This window comes from Podarcis muralis, chromosome 13 (assembly GCF_964188315.1).
Source record: "Podarcis muralis chromosome 13, rPodMur119.hap1.1, whole genome shotgun sequence".
Taxonomy (NCBI): domain Eukaryota; kingdom Metazoa; phylum Chordata; class Lepidosauria; order Squamata; family Lacertidae; genus Podarcis; species Podarcis muralis.
In genome coordinates this window covers 18424878-18451244 of record NC_135667.1, presented here as the reverse complement: position 1 = coordinate 18451244, position 26367 = coordinate 18424878, and the positions used below count along the sequence as shown (strand labels likewise).

The following is a 26367-nucleotide window of genomic DNA, read 5'->3' as shown; positions in this document are numbered from 1 at the left end:
TATAAAGTATGTAGAATTTTCTAAGTGCTGTACAAAGAATAAAGAATAAGACAGTCATGGCTGATAGCCATTGATTAAGACTACTCTCTGTAAAGTTATCTAATCCCATTTTAAAAATTGCCTAAGGCTATGATCATATCTTGTGGCAGTGAACGTAAATTAACCGATGTCCTATGAAGAAAATTTTTATTTTGCCTGCCCTGAATGACCTGCCCATCGATTTCATTTGGTGACCCAGAGTTTTAACTTAGAATTTTGAGACTGGGTGGTGGGGGGGACGGGACTTTCCTTTATCCACTTTCTCTATAATCCATAGCTCATTTTATAAACCTCTAGCTCATGGCTCCCATATATCATTTTATTATGTGAACAGGCCATTGGATGACTTGACATTTACCAAATAAACGCCATCCGCTAACTTTAGCCAGGAGAAAAGGGCATCTTTAACATTTTCACTTAATCTTTACTGGGGAATAGATAAGGAATAGAAATAGCTTTTTCAAGAACAACTTCAAAATACAGCTGTGTGATGAAAAGACCAAAATTTAATAGATGCACGGATGCTGATTTTAAGTGAAAAGTGACAAAGACACAGGACAGAGAAAAGTAAGTACAGTGGTACCTCAGGTTACATACGCTTCAGGTTACATACGCTTCAGGTTACAGAGTCCGCTAACCCAGAAATAGTGCTTCAGGTTAAGAACGTTGCTTCAAGATAAGAACTGAAACCGTGCTCTGGCGGCGCGGCGGCAGCGGGAGGCCCTATTAGCTAAAGTGGTGCTTCAGGTTAAGAACAGTTTCAGGTTAAGAACGGACCTCCGGAACGAATTAAGTACTTAACCCAAGGTACCACTGTATACTTCTCCATACAGTGCTGTTCATTGTCCCCCGTTACAGAAGACAAGCTGCCTGCATGTACAATGTGTGCCAAAGCAAGGGGGAATGAGATAGCAGAATGGGCTTCACACTGCAGGTATCAGACAGATACCGTACTTGAAAGCTGCCCCATGAAAGTCAGCCAGGACAACAGAGAGAAGTATTTTAGTCTAGTTTGCATACTGTGCTATTTTTTTACTCTGCTCTGGAGCTGGAAAGTGGATTTTGTTTCCCAAGCTGACCCCATTATAAAGCTATTCCCTCTCACCCAATTTAGCAGAAAGGACCTCACAGCTACAAATCACATATTTTTATTTTATAAGAATATTTGTAACCCTCCAACTCATTTTAAAAAAAAAAGATGGCGTTCAACAAAATCATCACAAAACTGTAAAATTATGTAATCATGAAGTACAGAACAGTGGTACAGCAATAAAACAGCCAGCCCATTTGCAAAGCTAAGCAGGGTCCAGTATGCTTTCAAATTGGATGGAGGACTGTATGTCGAGATTCCTGCATTGTAGGGGGTTGGACTAGATGATCCTCGGTGTCCCTTCCAACTCTACAGTTCTCTGATTCTATGAGTCACATGCTCAGGCATCACATGCAAAACCACAAAGAGAAGCTTATACTGTGGGCTTTCTACTTCCTAAAAAAATTCTTTTATAAATAATCTCCGTACCCGCCAACATTTGACATATGGAGAAGAAGCAAGAGCACTGTGCAAGGAACATCACACCAAGTTTGGCCCTCAGGGGCTTTAACGTCTATAAACCTAGCTAAAGAACCTTGCAGACACTGGCAAAATATAACTCCCAGCATCCCTGACCCTGGTACTGTCGGCAGCGGGAGTCAAAGAAGATCTGCAGGGACACATTCCCTAAACTTGCTGAAGAAGAAGAACACGGCTGACTCAAGCATTTGAGGAAGATGTACCCAGGAGGCGAAACTAGAGATAGTAAATTACCAAAGACAAGACTAAGTCCAGAGAGTTGGGAGTTGCCCTGAGAAATAAGGACGGACGGTTATATGCCTTTTCCCCGTTGCAAGCAAAAACGTTACAACATGTTGCTTAAATGTTGGCAGGTCACATCACTCCCCACCCATTGCATGGGTTGGCTAGAACTACTTTGATGCTGGATACAACTCATAGGCTTGTAGTAGTTGCCTATCCCTGCTCTCAGGCCTTGGTTAGCAACTAGTTTTGGTGATGGGTCACTTTTTAGACGAGAGCTAAGGACTCACTGGAAGTATGTACACACACGCTCTCTTCCAAATTGCCACCTTGTCCCTATTGCATCAGCTCATCTCTTTCTTGTCTCCTTCTGAGTTGGAGACATGGGAGTCAGGCTCAGCCCAGAGACCATGAGTAAACTAGCCCTACCCCAAAGCATTTGCCGCCTGCTCCACAGTTTAGTGCAGCGCCTCCCAAACTTGGGTCTCTGGACTACAACTCCCATTATCCCTAGCTAGCAAGACCAGTGAGAAGGGACGATGGGAACTGTGATCCAAAAACAGCTGGAGATCCAAGTTTTGGAAATGCTGGTTTAGTGGAAGGACACATTTTAACCTGTAAGTAATGCTATAAATTAGATCTATTAAAGCGTATAGCCCTACATCAGGTGCAAGAGACCTTTGGCCCTCCAGCTGTTACTAAACTGCGGTTTCCACCATCCCTGACCATTGACCATGCCTGCTAGGGCTGATGGGAGCTGTAGTTCAGGAACAAGTGAGAGACCAAAGGCTCCCCATTCCTGCCATAGATCACAGGTGCAAACTGGACCACACTATTTGAGGCTGTGCCCATGTTCCTGAATCCTCCCCTTCTCCGTTAATGGAATTTGGGAAGTCAAAATCTCTTCTGCATGAAAACAAGTCTGTGCATGAGAACTGGCTCATCCTCAAAAATGTTGAGGAACACTGTCTTGCAAGCCCTTAATTAAGCAAAGCCAAAGGTGGAGATGCTGGTTTGCCTCAGGAGGAGAGCTAGGTTTAAAGGTTACCAAAAAAAAAGAAAGAGTTGTTCTAGGTCAAAACATTATTCTAATCTAAAGTACCGTTTTCTCCTGCCCTTCCTTCAAGGACAAACTCGGGGCAAAAGATTTGGTTCTCTTCTCACCACCTCTTTCATAACTCTATGACGTAGGCCAGGCTGAAAGTTAGTGATCAGCTCATAAAATTAATGGTTGGCTCTAGATCTGAAGGTGGCAGGGACACTATTCACCCCAAGGGCCTCCTTCCCTCATGGCTACTCTTTCAAGGTCTGCATGCCAGAGGTGGGCGGGCTGAAACAGAAGGGGGCGGGGTCACCCCAAAATGGGCAGGATTACACCCACATAGAATGTCTAGTACACAGCCATACATTTAAAGCACATTTTCCCCACCCAAAACAAACCCAGCAAGTTTGTTAAGGGTGCTGCGAATTATAGTATGCTACAGTTCACAGCATTCTGGGGCTGTGTGTACGGTGTCCATGCAACTGTAGTCTAGATGCACCAAAGAACTCTCTAGACCAGCATTCTGTTTCTGACTTTTAGCTGGAAAGATGCATGTGGGCTCTCAAAAGGCACTAGGCCAAAAGGCAATGGCCTTCCCTAATTGGGTGCCCTCCAGACATTTTGAACTAGTTTTCCCATCAGCCCCAGCTGCCTAACAACAAAATCTGTATGTGTATAACTGCTCTGGTGAGAGAGAGGGGAGGGTGGGGTGGGCTTTGGCCATGGCCATTGCTGGCATGTGCCCCTCAGAGGGTTTCGGGTTTTGTTTATTTGTTTGATTTTTACACCTCCCTTCATCCAAGGATCACAGGGTGGTTTACAACATAAAAACACAAAAATACAGGGTGAGTCCTTTAAAAGAGACCCCGTGGATACAGAGTACACATGTTCCACGGGGCCTCTTTTAAAAGACTCGCCCTGTACATACCATAGGTAAAGGTAAAGGGTCCCCTGACCATTAGGTCCAGTCGCAGACAACTCTGGGGTTGTGGTGCTCATCTTGCTTTACTGGCCGAGGGAGCTGGCATACAGCTTCCAGGTCATGTGGCCAGCATGACTAAGCCGCTTCTGGCGAACCAGAGCAGCACATGGAAACACCATTTACCTTCCCGCCGGAACGGTACCTATTTATCTACTTGCACTTTGACGTGCTTTCGAACTGCTAGGTTGGCAGGAGCTGAGACCGAGCAACGGGAGCTCATCCCGTCGCGGGAATTCGAACCGCCGACCTTCTGATTGGCAAGTCCTAGGCTCTGTGGTTTAACCCACAGCGCCACCCGTGTCCCCTGTACATACCATAGTAATGAGCAAAAACAGTATCCCCAACCAGTGCTTTTTCCCCCTGGGTGTACTCAAGGGTACACAGTACCAGCACCCCATGGGCGTAGCCAGGGAGGGGCAGCTGCCCCCCAATCAATAAGAATACATAGCAAACTGAGGTTCCAACCCCCCCCCAACAAAAGGCATGCCCCGCCTAATAAAAATCCTGGCTGCGCCCATGCCCCCCCCCCCATGTTAAAAGTGTGGCGCTTACTGTAGCAACCTCATGGCAAGTACAGTGGTACCTCGGGTTACATACGCTTCAGGATAGATACGCTTCAGGTTACAGACTCCGCTAACCCAGAAATAGTGCTTCAGGTTAAGAACTTTGCTTCAGGATGAGAACAGAAATCGTGCTCTGGCGGCGCGGCGGCAGCAGGAGGCCCCAATAGTTAAACTGGTGCTTCAGCTTAAGAACAGTTTCAGGTTAAATACGGACCTCCGAAACAAATTAAGTACTTAACCCGAGGTACCACTGTACCTTCACCTTTTTTCTATATTAAAAAAGGGAAAACACTGCCTCCATCTCCCCATTAAAGGGGCCATAGATTGTTTAATTAGCCAAAGGCCTGGGATTAGAGGAATGCTTTTGCCTGGCGCCTAAATATGCTTAATGAAGACAGGGAATGCTGCCCTCCTGCTGAAACACATTAGACACCCCTACTCTAGGGAAAACCTTAAGCTGTTTCAGGAGGGCGCTTTTTTTTGTTCTTGCCCAATTTTACTCTGCTTAAAAAAATGTTTGTTTTGGGGTTTTTTTCTTAATGGCAGTCTATAAATATTCTAAATAAGTATCGAGAATGAGCTGGAAATGGTGAATGGGAGGTAATGCCTAATAATAACTGCTGGACACACCCAGCCAGCTGGAGTTCGAGGACTAAACATAGAAGACTCCTTATGTATTATTCCACAATGGGAGCGATGAGGAGTCTCCCTCTCCCTCACCCACACCCATAGACCTGGATCCTGCTCTCAGCCTGGGCGTGGATTTAGCTTCAAGGCGAGCCACAGTATTGGGAAAACACATTCCTGCCAGATATACACACAAAACACACACACACACACACATATTACGATGACCTCATCCCAAGGCTGAGGCACAGCCAGAACTTGCCACTGGAGTGGAAGCAGCTGCAGCCGCAGGAATCCTTTGCACAGTCCTCGGGGGAGGCGGAGGCGGACATAATAATCATAGCAGCTAACAACAATAAAAGTAACACAGCATTCTAAAATCAATTCATTCTAAAATCAATTCAAAATCAAATTAATGGCAACCATTGGGCTAGAGTTCTGTGAGGATTACCAAAGCAGACTGTGCCTTGGCCAAAGGCCTGGTGGAACAGCTCTGTCTTGCAGGCCCTGCGGAAAGATGTCGAGTCCCGCAGGGCCCTAGTCTCTTGTGACAGAGCGTTCCACCAGATCAGGGCCACAGCCAAAAAAGCCCAGGCTCTGGTTGAGGCCAGCCTAACCTCCCTGTGGCCCGGGACCTCCAAGATGTTTTTGTCTGAAGACCGTAAGGTCCTCTGTGGGACATACGAGGAGAGGCGGTCCCATAGGTATGAGGTTCCTAGGCCGTATAGGGCTTTAAAGGTTAAAACCAGCACCTTAAACCTGATCCTGTACTCCACCGGGAGCCAGTGCAGCTGGTATAGCACCGGGTGAATGTGATCCCGCGGCGAGGACCCTGTAAGGAGTCTCGCTGCGGCATTCTGCACCCGCTGGAGTTTCTGGGTCAGTCTCAAGGGCAGCCCCACGTAGAGTGAGTTACAATAATCCAGTCTGGAGGTGACCGTTGCATGGATCACAGTGGCTAGGTCAGGGCGAGAGAGGTAAGGAGCCAACTGCTTAGCTTGGTGGAGATGAAAAAATGCCGCCTTTGTTATACCTGCAATCTGCGCCTCCATGGAAAGGGAGGTGTCGAAGATTACACCAAAACTCTTAATGGACGGTGCTGGCACTAATTGCACCCCCGCAAGAGATGGGAGTTGCCCCCCCAATTCCATATCATCCCAACCCAGCCAAAGGACCAAAGCGCATAACCATCCAGCCACAGCTTCCAAACATCTGATCAGTGTGTCTGGGGCCGAGTTAGGATGGCCACCCATCAACAGATAGAGTTGGGTGTCATCAGCATACTTATGGCAACCCAAACCAAAACTCTGGACAAGCTGGGCGAGGGGGCGCATAAAGATGTTGAAAAGCATCCGGGAGAGTATCGCACCCTGTGGCACTCCACACAACAAGGAGTGGCGCGACCACAGTTACCCCCAAGTGCCACCCTCTGTCTCCGACCAGAGAGAAACTGAAGGACTGTGCCCTGGATCCCCACGTTGGCGAGGCGGTGGTTCAGAAGTTCGTGATCGACCATGTCGAAGGCTGCTAACAGGTCTAAAAGAATCAGCAGCCCCAACCCGCCTCCATCCAGTTGCCTATGGAAATCATCTGTTAGGGCGACCAAAGCCGTCTCGGTCCCATGACCAGAGCGGAAGCCAGATTGGAGTGGATCCAGAGCCGATGTTTCATCCAGAAACCCACCAAGCTGTTCAGCAACCACTCTCTCAATCACCTTACCCAGAAACGGAAGATTCGAAACTGGGCGGTAATTGGATAGATCTAAAGGATCTAATGATGTTTTCTTTAAGAGCAGGCGCAGCAGTGACTCCTTCAATTCGCCTGGAATTGAAACATTCACCCAGAGATCCCTCCTTGCTCAACAAAGCTGCCTCCAAGTTGTGGGCAGCCCCATACAAGGCTCTCGGACCTAGTACTGAGGAGAGGAGAGTGTGCGTGTGCAGTTTTGGCCCAGGGTCACCAAAATTGGGGTTTTCCTCCAGTGTCTGGCTGGGTTACACAGGCAGTCCAGGCAGGACCACACATTGGACAGGCACAGTTTGATCCAGATGTGTGAAAGTGGTTTTGCACAATTAACTACACGCCCACCGTGCCAGTACCTTTCTTCACCACCACTAAGCTAACTCTGTCCATGCTCCCAGCACATCCAGTGAACAACAGCTGCGCTCAGTCAGCTTTCCAAAGCGGAAACTCCTCAGCGAGTGAGTGAGAATTTCCATCGGGTGACATTGTGCTCTGCTCCTTCTCTCTCTCCCAACTCAGCCCTAACCTCAAGCTCCAGAGGCTTTTCGCTTCCCACTGCAAGCAAGATTGTTCCTTTTCCCTCCACCCTGCTCTGCTCGCAAGGTTAGCCAGCCAGACTGTGACCCAGCATAGAAGAAAACTGCTGTCCTGTCCCCTAAACAAGGGAAGCATGTTTGTAAGTCCTGTTCATACCATCACCAGAATCAAGTGGTAAAGCTGTGTATGGACCATACCACTTTCTGATTCAGGCCCAAGGTTGCAAGTTTGAATAGTCTCCCAAGTTGGGGGCAGAACTCCACACCTACAGGAAAACAGAGTATCAGAGACCGGAGGGGGTTTCTCGATGAAAAGGAGTCACATTCAAGCATGCAATTCCACCCCTGCCCACAGGCTAAAGTAGCTTAGCGCAGAAGAGACCTGCAGGATCAGGCCAATGGCCTATCTATCCAGTCCAACATCTTGTCCTCACAGTGGACACCCAGGTGTCTGTTGGAAACCCACAAGCAGGTAGATTTCCCAGGAGATGAGGAAACTGTTGCCCTCTGGATCAGGGCAGTGCAACACATGGCCTGGGGTCCGCATGTTAAAGATTTTTTGGTGGCCCTCGGAAACATTTGATGCCCCACCACCACCACTCCTTGTGCTACCTTCCTGGAACTGGGTAAGCGAGGCGCTGGGCTTTGCGAGGGAGGTGTGAGGGCCCTGACGGGTTCCTAGAGTCCTCCTGCCTCCTTCCCAAAACCTGGATAGCACTTTGCCAGCTTTGGGGAGGAGATCGGAGGTGCTGTAGGACCCTGCTGGAGCCTTGCGCCTCCTTCCCAAAGACTGGTGCCTCACTTAGCCAGCTTTGGGAAGGCAGCATGGTGGGTGTGGGTGTGGGTGGGTGTGTCAAATTTTGGCCTCGTGCTCCACCCCACCACCCCACCCCGCCACAAAACAAGGCAGTGTATGAAAAGTTGGGCCGCCCTGCTCTAGATGCTGCTGGACTCCAACTCCCCTCAGCCCCAGCTAGCACGACTGATGGTCATGAATGATGGGAGTCATAGTCCATCAACATCTGTCAGGCTACAGGTTCCCCACCCCCTTGCTTTACCCCTTGTTTCTATTGAATGTGCAAAGCGTATTCCAGAAAGAATGCTTGACAGGTGGACCCTGCCATGTTACTAGGAGGACTGAGATGTACTCACCTAAATTCCCCTTCTCTGTACCTTTCAGAGCCTGGTCTTTCTCTCTCTCTCTCTCTCTCTCTCTCTCTCACACACACACACACACACACACACACACACACACACAAACACACACACAGAGAGAGAGAGCATTTCCAGGCAGAGTCCTCTGACGGGCTCCTTCTTTGTCAGTAGTTCCTGGCAGATTTATCTGGCTACAGTGGCAGCACTTCCTGCAGTGCTGGGGCATTTATTTAATTCCCCACAATGCCTTAGCAATGCTAGGTCTGGGGAATTGCGGGAAACTGGAAGGTTGCTCAGATCTAGCCACCTGTTGTGGTGCAGAGTGCCAGGCCAGGGTGGGTGGGTAGGGTAAGGCCCAAGGTAGGCCTGTATTCTCTCCAAGCATTACCAGATGCCAGCAGTGCTCCTTCACGTAACTGCAGGTGCAGAATGACAGAAGATCACTCTGCTCAGAGCAGGAGCCCCAACCTGTTTTGTTTTGTGTCCAAAAAGCATATTTGGAAACTGCGGTGAGCACCACAAAATACCCACTTCTCAGAATCCACCCGTGACAAGCAAAACACACAAATACACACACCCACACCCACACCAAATACACGGAGACCAAAAAATAAAAAAATAAAAAGCAGGCCCAACTCCCACCCCCCAACAACAGGCAACCCACTCAAGCAAGCAAGCAACCCATGTAAAAAATAAAATAAACTCAATTAAGAAAATTTAAGAGAGCAGAAGGGCATCTGAGAGTGCCATGATGCTGGTGGGTGTCCCCTTGAGGACCCCACGCTAAGAGCAACGAAATGCAAAAGATGAAACGGCTCCTATAGAAGAGGACATTTCGGCAGGTAAGTGTACAGTAGCTGGTCATAATAATAATAATTTATTTATACCCCACCCATCTGGCTGGGTTTCCCCAGGGACTCTGGGTGGTTTCCAACAAAAGATTAAAAATGCATTAAAACATCAGTCATTAAAAACTTCCCTAAACAGGCTGCCCTCAGATGTCTTCTAAAAGTCAGATAGTTTATTTCCTTGACATCTGATGGGAAGGCCCTCTGCTTGGTTCCCTGTAACCTCACTTCTCACAGGCAGGGAACTGCCAGAAGGCCCTCGGAGCTGGACCTCAGTGTCCGGGCTGAACGATGGGGTGGGGGTGGAGATGCTCCTTTGGGTATACTGGGCCGAGGCCGTTTAGGGCTTTAAAGGTGAGCACCAACACTTTGAATTGTGCTCAGAAATGTACTGGGAGCCAATGTTTGTAAAGGTGGAGTGGGTTTAGGAAAATCCATACCAGATGAAATCTCTTAGCTTAGCCTGCCACACAGAGTTGTTGTGAAGTTGAAAAGGGGAGGAGAACCATGTAAGGCAATCCTGTGAGGTGGATTCGGCTGAGAGGGAGTGACTGGTCCATAGTCTCCCATTGAGCTTCATGGCCAAGGGAGGATTTGAACCCTGGTCCCCAAGGTGCCTGTTCAAACACTCTAACAACACAGGCGTCACCATATAACTCTGAAGACAGACCCACCTGGTGGTGGTGGTCCCCCCCCCCCAGTTGCTCCAACTCTAAATGTCTGAATGTACTGTGAGCTTCTTTGCAGACACAAAAGAAAGAGGAATCACCACTGTTTATTATATCATTGCTCCTTTATTTTATACACATATATTTACTTGCATTTTTTTTTTTTTTAAAAAACCCACACATTCACAAACAAGAGCACCGCAGTTAGGGTGAAAATGGAGCAGGGAGAGCCTATATTTCTGTCTCTATGCTATATGTCATCTAGAAGTATAAAAAAGGCAAATTATGAAAATAATATTGTAAATTCATTTCTTTTAAGTACATGAAACTAAACTCTAGTGCTGAGCAGAAGGGAAGAGAACGTTGTTGTCTTTTTAGGCTGCAGGATGTGTCCCCTGGTATATATTCTCTTTTTAAATACTGGATCAGCAACCAAAACAGAGGCAAAATAACACATTTAACACTCCACTGAACATGTATGTTCAATTTTTCTATCCACCCCCCCCCCATAAGAATATCTTGCTGTTTTTTTCTCAGCAAGAACACTTAAAGCAGATTATTAGGCACTCAACAGAAGGCAGTTTTCAAAGAAGTGTAAAAAATAATAATTAAGCAAGCTTATTTTTCAGGAACAATATTGCCCTAAGTGTAATGTTTTGCTTTTAAGAACATTGCAGGCAAGGATTTTTAATCCTTAGGTGAATAATTAAAGGCGCTTTTACAGCGTAGATGCTGTTTTTCAGGATAGCAAATTGTTGGCTTTAAGCCCCCCCAATAGTCATTTTGCTTTCAACCTCCAAGAAAATACTGCTTATTTTGCTAAAGGCAACTAGAGGCAACTTCTGAATGCAGAGGAGTGAAGTCCCCTTTAGAGATTCAAGGCACTGCGATGGGCAACAGCTCACACACGAGCACTTTTGAGAACAGTGTGCCTTTCTGTCACCAAAAACCATCAACCAGAAGCAAGCACGTTGCCTTTAATCTCCCACCAAGCAGGATGAGTCTTTACTCCCCAGACATCAATAAGAATAAACCATAGAATAAACTCTCCATGGAGGTGGCAGAGGCAACTTTTGGAGAACTAGCCATGCAGCCCTGCTTCTGTGCAGCTTCTGTGCGTTCTGACATAAGCCACATGCAGCAAATTGCCCCTTTGTTTCAGAGACCTCGACAAGCACATCTCAACTACCTTTCAGGCATCTGTGTTCATTAGCAGCCAACAGCCCCCAAGTGACATCTTGCAAAGTGAGACAATGCCTTTAAGGCTCATCAAAAACTTTTCTTTTTTTAAACTGCCAGGCAAATATGTTAATTAAAGGAGAGCTCTCTCAACCCTTCCTGTCTGCAAGCAGAGAGGTCTGTTCTCTCAAGGCTCCGGCACTTTTAATGCCCGCTGAGCCCCGAACCAGGATCCCCTTGCCCTTTGAAAAGAAGATGCTGGTTATACACATTTGAGTAAGCCAGGGTCCTCTCTCCCTACAAACACACACACACACACCCATGCAACCATCAGAAATGCAAGCTGGCAGCCTGGACAGAGAGCAGTCATGAAGGTGGAAGATTTCGTGGCTGGTGAAGGAGCATGCATGCAATGGAAAAGAAAGAGGTGTCTATGAACTGTGCAAGAAGAATGCAGGAAGGTCTTGTGTTCATATAAAAACATCTGGCCAGGGATCAACATGGGAATATTCTGGCAATCTCCTTCAATCAAGGATAATGCCCCCAGTGCAATTCCCCCCTCACAGGGATGTGCACCTCCAGTATCACCATTAGAAAACAAACAGAACCACCCTCAAAACCCTGAATATTGGAGCTCTTAGCTAGCCACGCCTTGCAAATGTACAGGGAGTGGCAAAGGACAAGCATGCAAAAAGAAAACGATGCTTGTGCAAAGGGCAGGGAATGAAGGGGGCAGAATGAGCATGGGAAGCGTGAAGCGTGTGAGTTTTTGAAACAGACACACTTGTGCAAACAGCGGGGAGGGGAAAAGATTGAGCATGCAACAAGTGACAAGCACAAGGCAAAACCAAAAAAAGGTTAACTGGGAAGGAGGAATGTAAAAATGTGAAAAGATTAATGGAAAGTAAGAAAAATGGAAGAAAGGAGTGGAAGAGAAAAAAGCAAAAAAAGAAGAGGGTGAGAGCATGGAAAAAGATGGGAAGGCAATGCTTTAAAAGATGCCTTTGCTTTCCCCTTCTGCTCCCCTTCCCCATCTCTTTACATCCTCCCTCCTTCTTGACCTTCTCTGTCCTGACTCTCGTTGACCCTCTACCCTTGGATGAATATCAGCCGTGCGGAATACACCAGGTCAGCCACGTACACCAGGAGATTGATGGCTGTCAGGACAGCTATAGCAACAAGCTTGTCCCAGTGACACATTGTGGTTGAACTGCAATAACGGGGTCGAGACGAACTGCCACCATGCTTGCTGTCGAACTTATAGATGGGCCAGATGATGGTGGCTGTTGCGTACATGAGCACAGCCAAGAGCGTATAGCCACTGAGGAACTTGTTGAACGGACACGGCAGCCAGCCAGTGCATTCGCCAATGCAGAGGATGATGACCAACAGCGAGAGGATGAAACAGATGCAGTAGACAGCCATGCACCACTGGAGACCTTCTGGACTATCGTAGGAAACCGGATCGCTGATGAAGACGAAGATGATGCAGGCAATAAAGGTCTCCACCACCTTGAGCAGCCCAGGGACGGTGGCCATGTAGCCAGTGACTTCTCCTGGTTTGGCTTTGGTTATGCCCACCTCTGTGGAGTATGCCAAGAAGGAGAGGCATGAGAACACAGTGGCAGAAATGAGGTACGGACGTTCTCTGCGGGAGGGATTTTGGTTCTGAATGAAGCTGACCGGGTAGATGATGGAAGCCGACAGGCACATCAGGGTAGCATACATGGCGAATGTGATGGGGAAGTTCTTCCAGGAAACTGGCATGCGGTGCTGGAGGCCGGCAAACTCCACCACCAAGATGACAATAGTGATGGCGAAGGAAGCGCACCATGAGAACATGCACCAGTCGCCATTGCGAGTATGCCACCTGTCGATGTGGACCACCAGGCTGAAGGTGACACATGTGAAGAGGACCTCCAGCAGACGGACAATGCCCAGCTGAGAGGTCAAGGCAGAGGTGTTGCCCACGGACTTTGAGCGGGTTACCGGCATCGTGCAAAGATCTAGGGGAAAGAATGCAAAACACACAATGCAAGATTACGATGGAGCAGTTCATGGCCCAGTAGTCAGGGTGATGATCTGGAAAGTATCTCATTACACTCACTGATTCACGTTAGTTCAGGTTTGGGGAACCTATGGCCCTCCAGATGTTGCTGGGTATGGCTCCCATCACTTCCATCCCTGTCTGGATCCCTACAACATCTGGAGGGCCACTGGCTCCCCATCTCTGCCTTCGATGTTGCTGTCTCTTGGAAGGCCAGTGTGGTGTAGTGGATAGAGTGTCAGACTAGGTCTGGGGAGACTCAGGTTCAAATCCCCACTCACTGTGTAAACTTGGGCCCACAAGAGTCTAATAAAAATAAAAAACCTGGTGAGAGGACCACATGCACCATTCCTGAGCTCCTTGGAGTAAGGATAGGATATAACTGGAATACATACTTGTCTCGTCCTGTTACCCAATCTGTGACATGTATGTTCCCAACAGTGTTACTGCCCCTCTCTCATGATAGAAACCGAGGTCACCCCCACAAAGCAGAGAGCAACAGTTTTGCTCTTGCCATGGAATAAATATTAATGAGAGATTAACACCTTTAAATAGGTGCCTAGAGTCTATCAAAATAAACAATGGCAGCTGGATATATGATGCCAGACACAAATTGTGATCCACCAATGTTTGCAGGAGATATCTGAGCTGACTTCAGAGAACCCAGATCGGTAGGAGATGTCTGGCCAGATATTGCAGGCCTCAGAACCACCACTCGCCTACAGCAAGAAAGAAGTGACCTCAATAAGGTTGAGATAGGCAATGCTTGTGGTATAAAATAATGCTGGGGGTTTTTATCAGCATGGCTGTTACCAGGACAACAAAACTGTTTAGCAATGCATGAGCAATGAGGAAGCAGATGTGGGGGAAGAGTGCAAGGGATCTACCAAAAGGCGGGTCCTCTCACATCCGGAGCATCACCACAGGAAGTGCAACAGGAAGTACCTCAAAGAGGTAGTCGCTCTTGCTGCACAGTCTTATCATTTCCATCATTGTGCTGTCTGTGCCAATTCTGCTGGCGTGTTTGAAAGTTAGCAGCAATCGCAACAGGGGTCAGCAGTGCACAGGCATGGCGAGGCTTGCAGAGGCTGGGCGCAGCCTCTCTCTCTCTCTCATATACATACACTGGTGTACCCAGAAGCCACCTCCAATTCACCTCATGGGGACGTGGGTGGCGCTGTGGGTTAAACCACAGAGCCTAGGACTTGCCGATCAGAAGGTTGGCAGTTCGAATCCCCGCGACGGGGTGAGCTCCCGTTGCTCGGTCCCTGCTCCTGCCAACCTAGCAGTTCGAAAACACATCAAAGTGCAAGTAGACAAATAGGTACCGCTCCGACGGGAAGGTAAACGGCGTTTCCATGCGCTGCTCTGGTTCACCAGAAGCGGCTTAGTCATGCTGGCCACATGACCCGGAAGCTGTACGCCGGCTCCCTAGGCCAATAAAGTGAGATGAGCGCCGCAACCCCAGAGTCGGCCACGACTGGACCTAATGGTCAGGGGTCCCTTTACCTTTAACCTTTTACCCAGAAGCCACCTCAAATTTATTAATTAATTGGGTGTATTTGTCTTTTAGGGTACTAACCCTTCCAAGGCGGCTAGCAAAGAGTCCATAAAAAAGGTGTAACAAAATACTTAGACCTTTAAAACTACCAAAACCGGCAGCAGTTAGGGCCAACATAAAAGCAAAGGTGGAAAAAAGGTGGAAGAATTCCCCCCTGCCCCAAATCCAGTTAAAAGCTGCCAGTGAGGGGACTCAGAAATGGGCAGCATACAAAGCTGCCTTCTTTGGGTCCATCTGGCTGAATATTCCACTGACTGAATATTCCACTGACCGGCAGAGGCTCTTCTGGGTTCTCCCAGTCCTACCTGGAGATGCAAGGGATTCAACCTGGAACCCTCCTACCTGCAAAGGAGATGCTCCAGCACTGACTTAAGACACTTCCCCAGGCAGGAATTCAAGCACACACACTCAAAATAATGTAAGAGTTTTAATCATCCTGTTCTCCTACTCCCAATCAGCATGGTTAAAGAGCATGCCTTTCCCACCATCTGGCTTTCAACTGACTTTCTAATCTCCCTTAGTGATTGTGTGCTATTAGGAAAGGGGCTTGCCTTCAGCAATGCGTTTGTTGGGGGTCCCAAGACTACTCCGGAACCCATTGCGCCAACAGCTCTGCCCTTCAGACGACTCGTGTGGTGCCACAGTTAAAATGCTGGCCTAAGATCAGTGAGAACCAGGTTCAAATCCTCACTCATCCAAGAAGTACCGTATACTAAAGTAACACTTGGCAAGTCAAAGTCCTGCAGTCTAACCTACCTCACAGGGTTGTTGTGAAGGATAAAAGGTGGGGGAGGACCACATACCTAATCCTGAACTCTCTCAGAGGAAGGACAGGTTTAAAACCACTGCATTTTCAAGTCCCCCAGAACGATTTTGGAAAAACGGTCAGATACTAGAGAGCAAAGGTGTGTGTGTGTGTGTGTGTGTGTGTGTGTGTGTGTGTGTGATTTTACTTTTGCATGGGGGGGGGGAGATACATTTGCTTCACTGCATTCACACTTCCTCCAAACAAATATACAAACCAGAGCACAGCTATCTTTCGAAATTCATGTTTCTCTTAATTTTGCAACGCCGTTCCAAAAATAACCATATAAAAAGGAAAGCGTACAAAGATTACATTAGAGAAAAATGTACAGAAATTGCTTATATCAATGAAAACAATATGCAAAAAAATGCCTGTTTAGGTAAAATGGCATACAAAAACGCTCACATGTGTATAAATCTTTGCATGTCTCTTGAAAAAAAAATACAAGCTGATGTGAAAGCATGGCAAACTGTACTTAAAATTATAAAAATGAAAAGTGGGGCGATGTATTTAAAAAAAACACAAAAAAACCAGAATCTTTATAGACCACAGACATGTTGTTAGAGAGCGAGATAACTCTTATTTCTTTTTAAACTACTTCAATGTTAAGTTCTCCTGAAAACAAAACAAGACGATGGGGGGAGGCATGGTTGCATCGCCCGAGTTTGTTTGAAAAATAGCTAATGCAGCCACAGGATATGAAGATAATTTGGATCATGACTGCAATGCAGAGGAAGGAGGATTCTGTAGTCTCCCCTCGTCTCTCGTGGGGCTAAGCATGCAGGTATCCCACTTGGTACCTCAGCCTGTTTCAGTTAAGTCTAGCTACAAAGGACTTAGGAGAAGTTCTTCCTAAATTTTAGGGATCAAACATAAGCTTACTGAGATGGGAACAAAACACACAGAACGTTACCATAGGGATATGTTTTAAGGGATAGGAATTTATTTTCCTTCTCCCTTGGAAGAAGAAAAAAGGCTATAAAGTAGCCTGGCATCAACACCAGTATCCTTTAGGCGCCAGGCAGAAAGATTATTATGTACCCAGGCATTTGAAATGTTAGCATTAGTCCCTTTTGAGGTTTTCTCCCCTGGCTTCCTGCTCTTTCGCCTGTTTTCATTATTATTGAATTGCTCAGCTTTTAGATTTTGCACATCACCCTGAAATCTACCGTGGCAAGGGGTGGCATATAAATGTTTTAAAATAAATGAGCATAAATAAATAATATATATAAACATAAACAAATAATAAATTAGCAGCAAAAAGCCTTTGCCACTGAGGGCATCCCACGTGGTCCTTAACCACTAAGAGCAGTGTTATGCAGGCATAACCAAGTATTCTGCTTTACAGAAGACGTCCTCTCTGTCTGGTTTAAAGATAAAGATATAAATAAACACGTATAAAAATAGAATAAATGCAATGCAATAAATAAATGCAATGCAAAAATTCATTTCTTTTTAAAAAATCAACAGTGAGCATCTGGACAGCAGATTGAGCAGGACACACAGGAGATCACAGTGTTTCCCACTAGGGCAAGACATCTCTCAGACCAGCCTACCTCACAGGGTTGTGGGGAGGATGTACCGTATTTTTCGCTCTATAAGGCGCACCAGACCACAAGACGCACCCAGTTTTTGGAGGAGGAAAACAAGAAAAAAAATATTCTGAATCTCAGAAGCCAGAACAGCAAGAGGGATCGCTGTGCAGTGAAAGCAGTGATCCATCTTGCTGTTCTGGCTTCTGGGATAGCTGGGCAGCCTGCATTCGCTCCATAAGACGCACACACATTTCCCCTTACTTTTTAGGAGGGAAAAAGTGAGTCTTATAGAGCAAAAAATACGGTAATTCGAAAGGGAGCGGGGAGAAAAACCATGCACACCACTTTAAGCTCCTAGGAGGAAAGCTGGGATGTCAATGTAGTAACAAGATGTACAAATCAGTAAATAGCCAGTATATGCAAATCTTATGCAAACCTGCACCATCTTATTTTATCCCATTTTTAGCAATGCATTTCTTTTCGTTTCCTCTTTTTTGGCAACGCAAAAAGTGGCCAGTCCTAACTGTGACTTCCAAACAACTGGGCGAGAGCAGATGGGAATTCCTAGGGGAGGAGGGTCTGGAAAAGCATCTCAGCTGGGTTAAAATTAGGTTAGAGGCGTTGGGAGCAACATTCTCTCTGTGTGTCTGTCAGACAAAGGCAGAACTGCTCTTGGCCTTTCATCAGGGGAAGACACTTCCTCATCTGGATTTCCTGCAAGGGCCCAGGCAAGGCCAGCAGGCAGAGATATTTGCCTGGAGGTGGGGGGTGGGGAGGTGGGAGCCATTTGCACTGTTATCCATATAAGGCCAGGAGAAAATCCCGCTTTACCCAAAGTTGGACATTTGGTTTCAATCATGCGCTGCTTCCCAGCTGGAAGGGAGGGGGGAATGCTCTGGCTGGGCTCACAGCCATCTCCTCTGTCTTCCTTCTGGGCCATCTCTCAAAAAATCACAATTCCCTTCCCTCCCTTTTAGAAGCGGAGGACAGTTCCCCCCACTACCACCACCCCGCCTCCATCAGCAGCTACAACTTCCTTTCCTTGTTTGTGTTTGGGAAGCCAGAGCCCCTTTAGCCAAGATGCTGGTTTGGGTGGGCGAAGAGGTGGAAGGGGGGAATGGCAGAAAGAGAAGGGAAGCAGCTGTGGAAGGAGAGAGGCGAAGATAAAAAGGCGTTTCAAACCCTGCCTGGCATGTTGCAAGAACCTCTTCTGAGCTACCCACCCTCTTCGCATTTGGGTCACTGATTGGGCAAAGGGGTAATCAAAGCAGTTGTGCAAGTCGTGCCACAAAAGTAGGGTTGCCCAGTAAAATCTAACCAGCCTGCCCAGACAAATGCAGCTAAGCCAGTTATTTGGGGGAAGAGACCAAAGTGGGGGCCAGGGAATTAAGAGAGAGAACCAGTTTCTGTGACACTTTCCTGCCCGGTTTTCCAGCAGTAATGCACAGGTCCAGTTCATACATAAGAGCAGAATCAAGGGGGTGGGGACCTTTCTTGGGCAGTGCCACTTCAGGCTGCAAGGAAGGACCTGACACTGCCCCACACATCCCTGCATTCCTTGCATTTAGAAAACTAGTGCCTCATGGAGAGTTTAACCCTAGCAGGCTGGTTTACTGTGTGCAGAGGACCATTTTCCCCCTCCAAAGCAGCAGCCTAAGATGTTACTCCCTACCTGCAACCTGAAAAAGTAGATTCCATATTATTCCCCCGTGCATATGAACTGAGCGACTATTCACAGTCCCAAATTATTCCAAGAGCATTATCAAAATCCACCACTACAGCTTTCAAGGCTTTAAAGAGTGAAGAGTGCCCAGAGTTCTTTACATTATCATCACATGGACAACAGGGAGTGGCTAACCTTTTTTTTTATGCTGAAGGCTGCATCGCCTTATTGCAATGTTTCTGGGGGTTGCATGTCACTGGCGGCCGTGGGCATAGGCAGCTCATGCCCATCACACACTGAGTCCCCCCATCAGCTGATTTATGCAGCTAAAAATACTAAAGCACCTCAGCAGTGCTGTGGAAGGCTCTTCCAAGAACAAGAACCAGATTATAATCTCCATTTGGCAAATGTGAGGCAGCTGAGAGGGCAGCAGGTTACTTAAGGCTGCCCTCAAAATCCATGAAAGAAGGGGTGTTTTCCAGCGGGGTTGAGGAGCCTCTCTCAGCCGAGGGCCACACTGTTGCAAGGAGAGGCTTCCTGGGGCCACATCCCAGTGATGGGTGTGGTCAGAAAAAGAGATGTGATGCTCAGGGATGTGAAAACTAGGCTACATTCCAGGCATGCAAAGCAGGACATTTCCAGCTTCCCCGTCCAAGCAAGTAAAAGGGACTAGTGCACCTCAAGAACACATCTCAAGACAGGCAAAAAGGCATTTGAGGAGGACTGGTGTGGAAAGCAGACTGAGGAGAAAGGTGTGGCCTCAAGAGAGCCTTGAGGACCAGACTGAGAAGACTTGAGGGCATGGGCGTGGTCAGAATTTATGTTGGGGGGGAGGGCAGAACCTCAGTTAGTTAAGTATTTTTATTGATTTACTTGATTCGGGGGGGGGCAGCTGCTCCCGCTGGCTATGGCCATGCTTGAGGGCCACATTTCACCCTTATGCCTGAGGCTCCCCACCCCCAGTTTAAGGCAAAACTTCACATGATCCATTATCTATATGCAATGAAGCATGATGCAACCTCACACAGCTCTTTAATGCTACTAAAAAGGCTCTCTGAAGAAATGGCTTTGCGGTTCCAGTAAGTGACACAGATCATTATCAAGAAAGTATTAGCTAACTCTTAGCTAGAAACCTTGAGCATACAAGGAGGAAATGCCCAAGGTAGGGAACTAAACATGTGGCAGAAGGACAGAAACCCCCCCCCCCCCACACACACTGCTGCCCACTTCAGATAAGGAGGCTGGGAAATGGTCGAGCTGTAGGAGAGGTGCCACCCAAGGAAAATAAGGAGCTAGGGTCTTCATGACCAGATTGTCCAGAAAAACTCAAATCCCGTGAGCAGGATGAGAGTATAATGGGAAGGCAAGGTTGGGAGTTTGGGATTCTCTGGACAAGGCATCTCAGGAGGTGAAAGAGAGCAAGAGGGTATGGGATGGGGGGTGATCTGAGGTTTACATAAATAAAAAGGAAAGATTCCCAGAGAGCCTTAAGTATTTACAGCCATGAGACATTCTGAACATTTCATCCTATAACTTTCCAAACATGATAATTTACTGATCAGCAAATCAAGACACCGGATTTGAAAAAGGAATCTTTCCATGCAACTCGAGGAGAATGGAAGAAAACCAAAGGTTAATATTTTAGAAAGTTAGTTCCAAAATCTGTCAGTCCAGGCGGTTTTCTTTTGCACTAAAGCGTGTAAGTGGAGCTACAGGTCTTCAGTACGTGCCACAAGTAGCTAACAACAGCATCCACTGGCTAGAAAAGTCACTGTGCATTAAAACAGCCTGCAGGCTTTTGTGACGTCTCCTTTATAAAAATGCATCGCACACTCTGAGGCATGCTCTCTCACACTGCAAAGCACGCAGTACTGTCACAAATGTACATCATACATGTATTCCCCCCCAAAATGGCACAAGCTATCAGTCGAGGGAAATCAGCTATCCTGCTGTGCGCATCATGCATGACATATGCAGCACACAGACGCTGTGAAACATGACTTCCATCTTGAGAAACGCAAACACTCCCATTGTGGCCGCACCCCGTGGACAAACCTGGGAATTATAGAGACGTATCTGGTACAGTTTGTGCAGAAACAAGCCCCACTGCGACCAATGGGGCTTGCTTTTGAGTATTCGGGATTGCAACTTCTCCGGGATAATTTACTGCATGCGTTCCAGAGAGACAGTCATGGTTCTCTTTGGTTTCTTCCCTTGCTAATCCTAGACTAAAAGCCTTCTGGCAACAAAGGTGGACAAACTACCCCAGAAGGAGCGTGGCAAATCCCCCACCAGAGGTATTGACCCTCCCCTTCTGCATGGACTTAGGTATATTTATTTGCCAGGCTTCTTCCTTTAATGGTTTATTTTATTTTGTCCCTTTAGTGTTTCTGGGGCGAACTGCGTTTCACTGTCAGAGCCCTGTGGCACCTTAAAAGTCTTGTTGTTGTTCTTACCGATAGTCACACCTCCCAGAACACACCCAGGCCAACATGCCCTGCCCTGGCATCCCTACACACAAACAGCTGCCAAAATTAGGTTCACAAGGCATTCCATTGTTTCTATTATTGCTACTATTTTTAAGGGAATGAGGAGGTGGAAGCAGAGGTATCAATCAAATCCCATTAAGTTCCAAGTCGGCCACACCTACCCCTCAAAACTATATATAAGGGTCTGGTGACTTCTGCTTCAGTGTATCTGAAGACGTGTGCATGCACACAAAAGCTCATACCAATAACAAACTTAGTTGGTCTCGTCTAAGGTGCTACTGGAAGGAATTTTTGTTTTGTTTGTTTCGACAAACAGTAAGTGGATCACTAAAAAAAAAAAAAAAATCAAGAGGGAGAGGATTTATTGGCATGGTGTGGTACCCCAAAAATGGAGATGCACAAAAAGTTCATAAACAGAGCATCATCCTAAGGAAATCTCATGGCGGTCACGCCCTTTTCCCAAGTTGGCAGAAGCTGGAATACACACCATTCCTCGGGAAATCCAGTAAGCTCCCAGCCACCCACTCCCCCCAATATCCTGGCTCCCAGCGCTTCTTGGGATTAACTTCCCACGGACTTTCCTAAAGAACCAGGAATCCGGGCGGGTTCCCTGATGCCCTCCCCCCTAGTTTTAACCCTCTGGAACCTCCTCTCGGCTCCTCAACACACACACACTCTCTCTCTTCACTGTATCCTTCCCTTTCTCCTACAGAGAACCCAGGAATTCTGGCTCGAACCCCTTCGCCCGCAGCGCAGCAGCGCGCCCCTCTCCCTCCCTCCAGCACCCAAGACTTGACTTTCCTGAAGAAGCGACTTACTTCCAGAGCGGGGTGGAGAGTGCACGTCTGGAAGGTAGCCTGAAGGTGGGCACGCACGTTGCAGCAACCGAGGCTGGGAGCAGATGCTCTGGTCTGATCACGGGAAAACGGCGAGGCGAGGGACTCGTGGCTGGGACAGGAGGAGAGAGGGGTGGGGCGAGTCCCCCACCCCACCCACCCACAGACAAGCAGGCAGGAGGTTGGGAGAGGGTGGGCCGTGGGCGGAGACAGGGAGGTAGCAGAGGAGGCGGGGGCGGCGAGGAGGAGAAGGCGGGCGAGGTCGAGGGGAGAAGACCCGGGAAGGCGGAGAGTGGACTTTGTGTTATTGCTGTTGCTGGGAGCCAAAAAGTACACAACGATACACAGACCACCGCACCCGCAAGGAGGGTCCCCCCCGCTGACTCAGACAGAAACGATTCACGGTTCTCGACCCGGCTACTCATTACTCAAAGCGGATAGCCAGATGCGTGCAAGACGCTGGTGCAGCAGCAGCAATAGCAGCAGGGCCTGCATGCTCGTTGCGCGCCCGTCGCTGAAAGCAACAGGCGTTTTGCAGGCACGCTGCGCCTAACCATGGAGGTTTCATTTATCCCGCGCGGTCGAGAGATCCAGCCCTCCCTGCATTTTGCTTTACTCTTTAATCACGTGGCAGTGAGTTCCGTAAGCCAACTGGGCACGCGAGACGCAGAGATAGAATTTTCCTGCTCCCCCCACACACTTTTTTTTTTTTTACGTGTCCTGAGCCTCTGCCTTTAACACCGGATTGATTTAGCCGGCGGCGAAAGCCCCCGACACCCAGCACGCCGTGGAGACAGAAGTACTGAGAGGAAACTTCGTCTGCCAGATCCAGGTGTGCGAAAGGCTGGATTAGACAACTGGGGACCCCTCGCCGCGCTACAGTTCCCATCACCTTCAAACCACAGTTCCCAGGATTCCTTCTGGGGCGTGTGCGCTTTAAATGCAGGGTGCATGAATAGTCCAAATATCTACCTTGCCTATAAACAGATGCTTCTAAAACGCACCCAAGGTCAGGAAAGCATAAGGCAGTAGCCCCTTCCCTTTTGCATCCACACCCGCTGCCAAAACTGCTTCTCTGCAGAGGCAGACTGAGAGATCGGTGTGATAGGGAGGGCCAAGTTCAAATCCCCCCTCTGTAGTGAATCTTTTCCTTCTATCTAAGCTAGTGGCACGTCCCCCTCATATCCTGCGGCAGTGAATTCCATCAGTTACATATGCATAATTTAAAGACCTTTCTTTCTCTTGTTCTGAATCCGCTGCCGCTAATTCCACTGGCTGGTCTCGAAGCTCTTACCTTACTATTTTATTATTAACTTTACCACTACCCATTGTTTTATGAACTTTTCTAATACCTCCCCTTTTGGTAGTCTTCCCCGCTACCCCACCCCCATGACCATATTTATATCCTTTCTCTTTCATGCTCCAAAAAAACCCCCGTGGTTATTTTCACTGGCATTTTCTGTTTCTTTTCCAGCTTTGGGCTTCTTAAAAAGTGCCTGCTGAAGGTCTGGCTAGGCTGCCACTCCCCACTGTTACAGGCTGATCCCATTGCAGCAGACCTGTCTCCTCCTCTTCTTCCTGTCGTATTTCCACTGCCCATCTCTGCAGAACAGAGGGTTCTTTCACACCTAACCTCTCCCCTCCTTTTATAGAAAGGGAAAATCAAATTAGATGGCCTCTCCCATGTAAACACAAAAACAAAGAACAGCCTTTTTTAGGGCTCATGGAGCATAGCGGCAAAGGGAGTGCTAGCATCCCATTTGAATATCACCTCTGCCATGAACTCAGTACAGTACACAACAACAACAACAACAACAACAACAACAACAAGGCAGTACAGTGGTACCTCGGGTTAAGTACTTAATTCATTTAGTGTCCCTTATGACCCCAAGAAGCAAAGGAAGGAACTTTTATCAACAGCAGTCTTATCCTTTAATTATACTTCCCACTGTAATACAGTGGTACCTCGGGTTAAGTACTTAATTCATTCCGGAGGTCCGTACTTAACCTGAAACTGTTCTTAACCTGAGGTACCACTTTAGCTAATGGGGCCTCCTGCTGCTGCTGCACCGCCGGAGCACAATTTCTGTTCTCATCCTGAAGCAAAGTTCTTAACCTGAAGCACTATTTCTGGGTTAGTGAAGTGTGTAACCTGAAGCGTATGTAACCCGAGGTACCACTGTATATAAATGCAATGAATGAATGAATGCAGTGGTACCTTGGGTTACATATGCTTCAGGTTACAGACTCTGCTGACCCAGAAATAGTACCTCGGGTTAAGAACTTTGCTACAGGATGAGAACAGAAATCGTGTGGCAGCAGCGGGAGGCCCCATTAGCTAAAGTGGTGCTTCAGGTTAAGAACAGTTTCAGGTTAAGAACGGACCTCCGGAACGAATTAAGTACGTAACCAGAGGTACCTCTGTACATGGTGTTAGGGCAAACTACCCTTGGCTGCCTACACTCCATACATTTAAAGCACATGGCTTTTATTCAAATAGTATTGGGAACTGTAGTTTACCCCCAGAGCTACAGATCCCAATACCCTTTTTTAAAAAAAACTATGGTTCCCAGTATTTTCCTTTTTGTGTGTGCTTTAAATGTATGTGGCCTCAGTCCTCCCCACACCATTTGCAATATGGGGGATAATAATACTACCTCATGAGAAGACTCCCTGGAAAAGACCCTGATGTTGGGAAAGATGGAGGGCACAAGGAGAAGGGGATGACAGAGATGATTGGACAATGTTCTCGAAGCTACCAGCATGAGTCTGACCAAACTGAGGGAGGCAGTGGAAGACAGGAGTGCCTGGCGTGCTCTGCTCCATGGGGTCACGAAGAGTCGGACATGACTAAACAACAAAAAAAATCTTACAACACTGGTCTTCCACTGGTGGGGCACAGCCCGATCCAAGCTGGGTGGCCACAGGAGCATCATGCAAATAAAAAGTTAGAGAATTTGGAATCAGAGCCTTTTGCAAATCGCCTAGAAACTTACCTGTAAATTCCTAATCTGTCTTTTATTCATCCTTGGTTTCAACCCCCACCCACAGTATGCAAACCCCACTGCAGTGCAAATTCATCTAAACGCAGATTAGTTACCACCATAACACATTTTAGCTACCTTGCCAAAGGTTTCTCCACACCTATCCCCCAAAACACCCCTATTAGCAAAAGTGTGGGTTCTAATCTGCAATAGTCCAGAACAAACAGGTAGCACTTATTCTGGATCAATTCATCCAGAATTCAGCTGGGCAATTACGTATATGCAGCATTACAGAAAATCCAGGGGTTTTATCTACTGGACTTGACCCACTTCGGCTTTCCCACTAAACCCAGTCTCCCCAGCTCCTTGCCTTATTTATTCCAATCCCCAGCACCCCACTATCCTCCCATGGCTCTTCCCATAATTGTATGCTTATCCTCTTTTTGGGACACTGCTGACACCTTGTGGCAAACAAATGGTTCCTTAAAAAGCTTGAGTAGGACTTCCATGAAGGCTGATAGGGCTTTTTCTGCCACAACCAAGTCTCCAAGGCCAGCTCTACCATTAGGCAGCATGAGGCAAACGCTTCAGGGATCCCACTCCTAGCTGGTCCTCCAGAGTCCACTGTCTGTATCCTTCTACTGAAGGACAGAGTAATCTGCTATATGTCCCAACCTGCAATTTAGTAATTTCACAGTGGAGGACAGTATCTCATTGCCGGTTATGATACTAAGATTCAGCTGCCAAGCTTGTGTGTACACCCGCAATGGCTGGAGCAGGGACATTCTGTCTCTCACCTCACACTGAAAAATGTATTTGGGGAGTGCGGTGTAGTGGTTAGAGCACGGGACTACGCGTAACCTGGGAGACCAGGGCTCAAATCCCTACTTGACCATGAAGCTCACTGCCTCTGTTTAATCTACCTCACAGGGTTGTTGTGGGGATTAAATGAGGAGGGGGAGAACCATGAGCATCACTTTGCGCTCCTGGGGCGGGGGAGGTAGGCTAAGATTGCAATAAATAATAAAACAACAAATTCCCAACCATATTGTTTACTTCCACACTAGAGCCCTTAAACACAAGAGGATTATAGAGGCACAGCTTTTCTGTGCTTAGGTTGGACGTGGAGTTTACAACCATAAAATATAGTGTAAGTTGTTGGACTACACCTCCCATAATCTTTTGGCTGCTGGCCAGGCTGGCTAGGTCTGATGGGGTTGTAATCCAAAATATTTGGAGGACATCACATTGGCTACCCAACTAGCAAAGAATT

The 26367-nt window shown here is 47.5% G+C and overlaps 1 protein-coding gene across 1 annotated transcript; it reads right to left on the bottom strand.

Moving 5' to 3' along the window:
• Positions 1-10101: 10101 nt before the first annotated feature.
• MYADM (myeloid associated differentiation marker) lies at positions 10102-22275 on the bottom strand. Its single transcript, XM_028702715.2, has 2 exons — positions 22093-22275; positions 10102-13180 (listed from the first exon to the last, which is right to left on the bottom strand). Exon 2 carries the CDS (start codon positions 13167-13169, stop codon positions 12264-12266), a length of 906 nt encoding a protein of 301 aa, XP_028558548.1. The 5' UTR covers positions 13170-13180; positions 22093-22275; the 3' UTR covers positions 10102-12263.
• Between the last annotated feature and the right edge of the window lie 4092 nt (positions 22276-26367).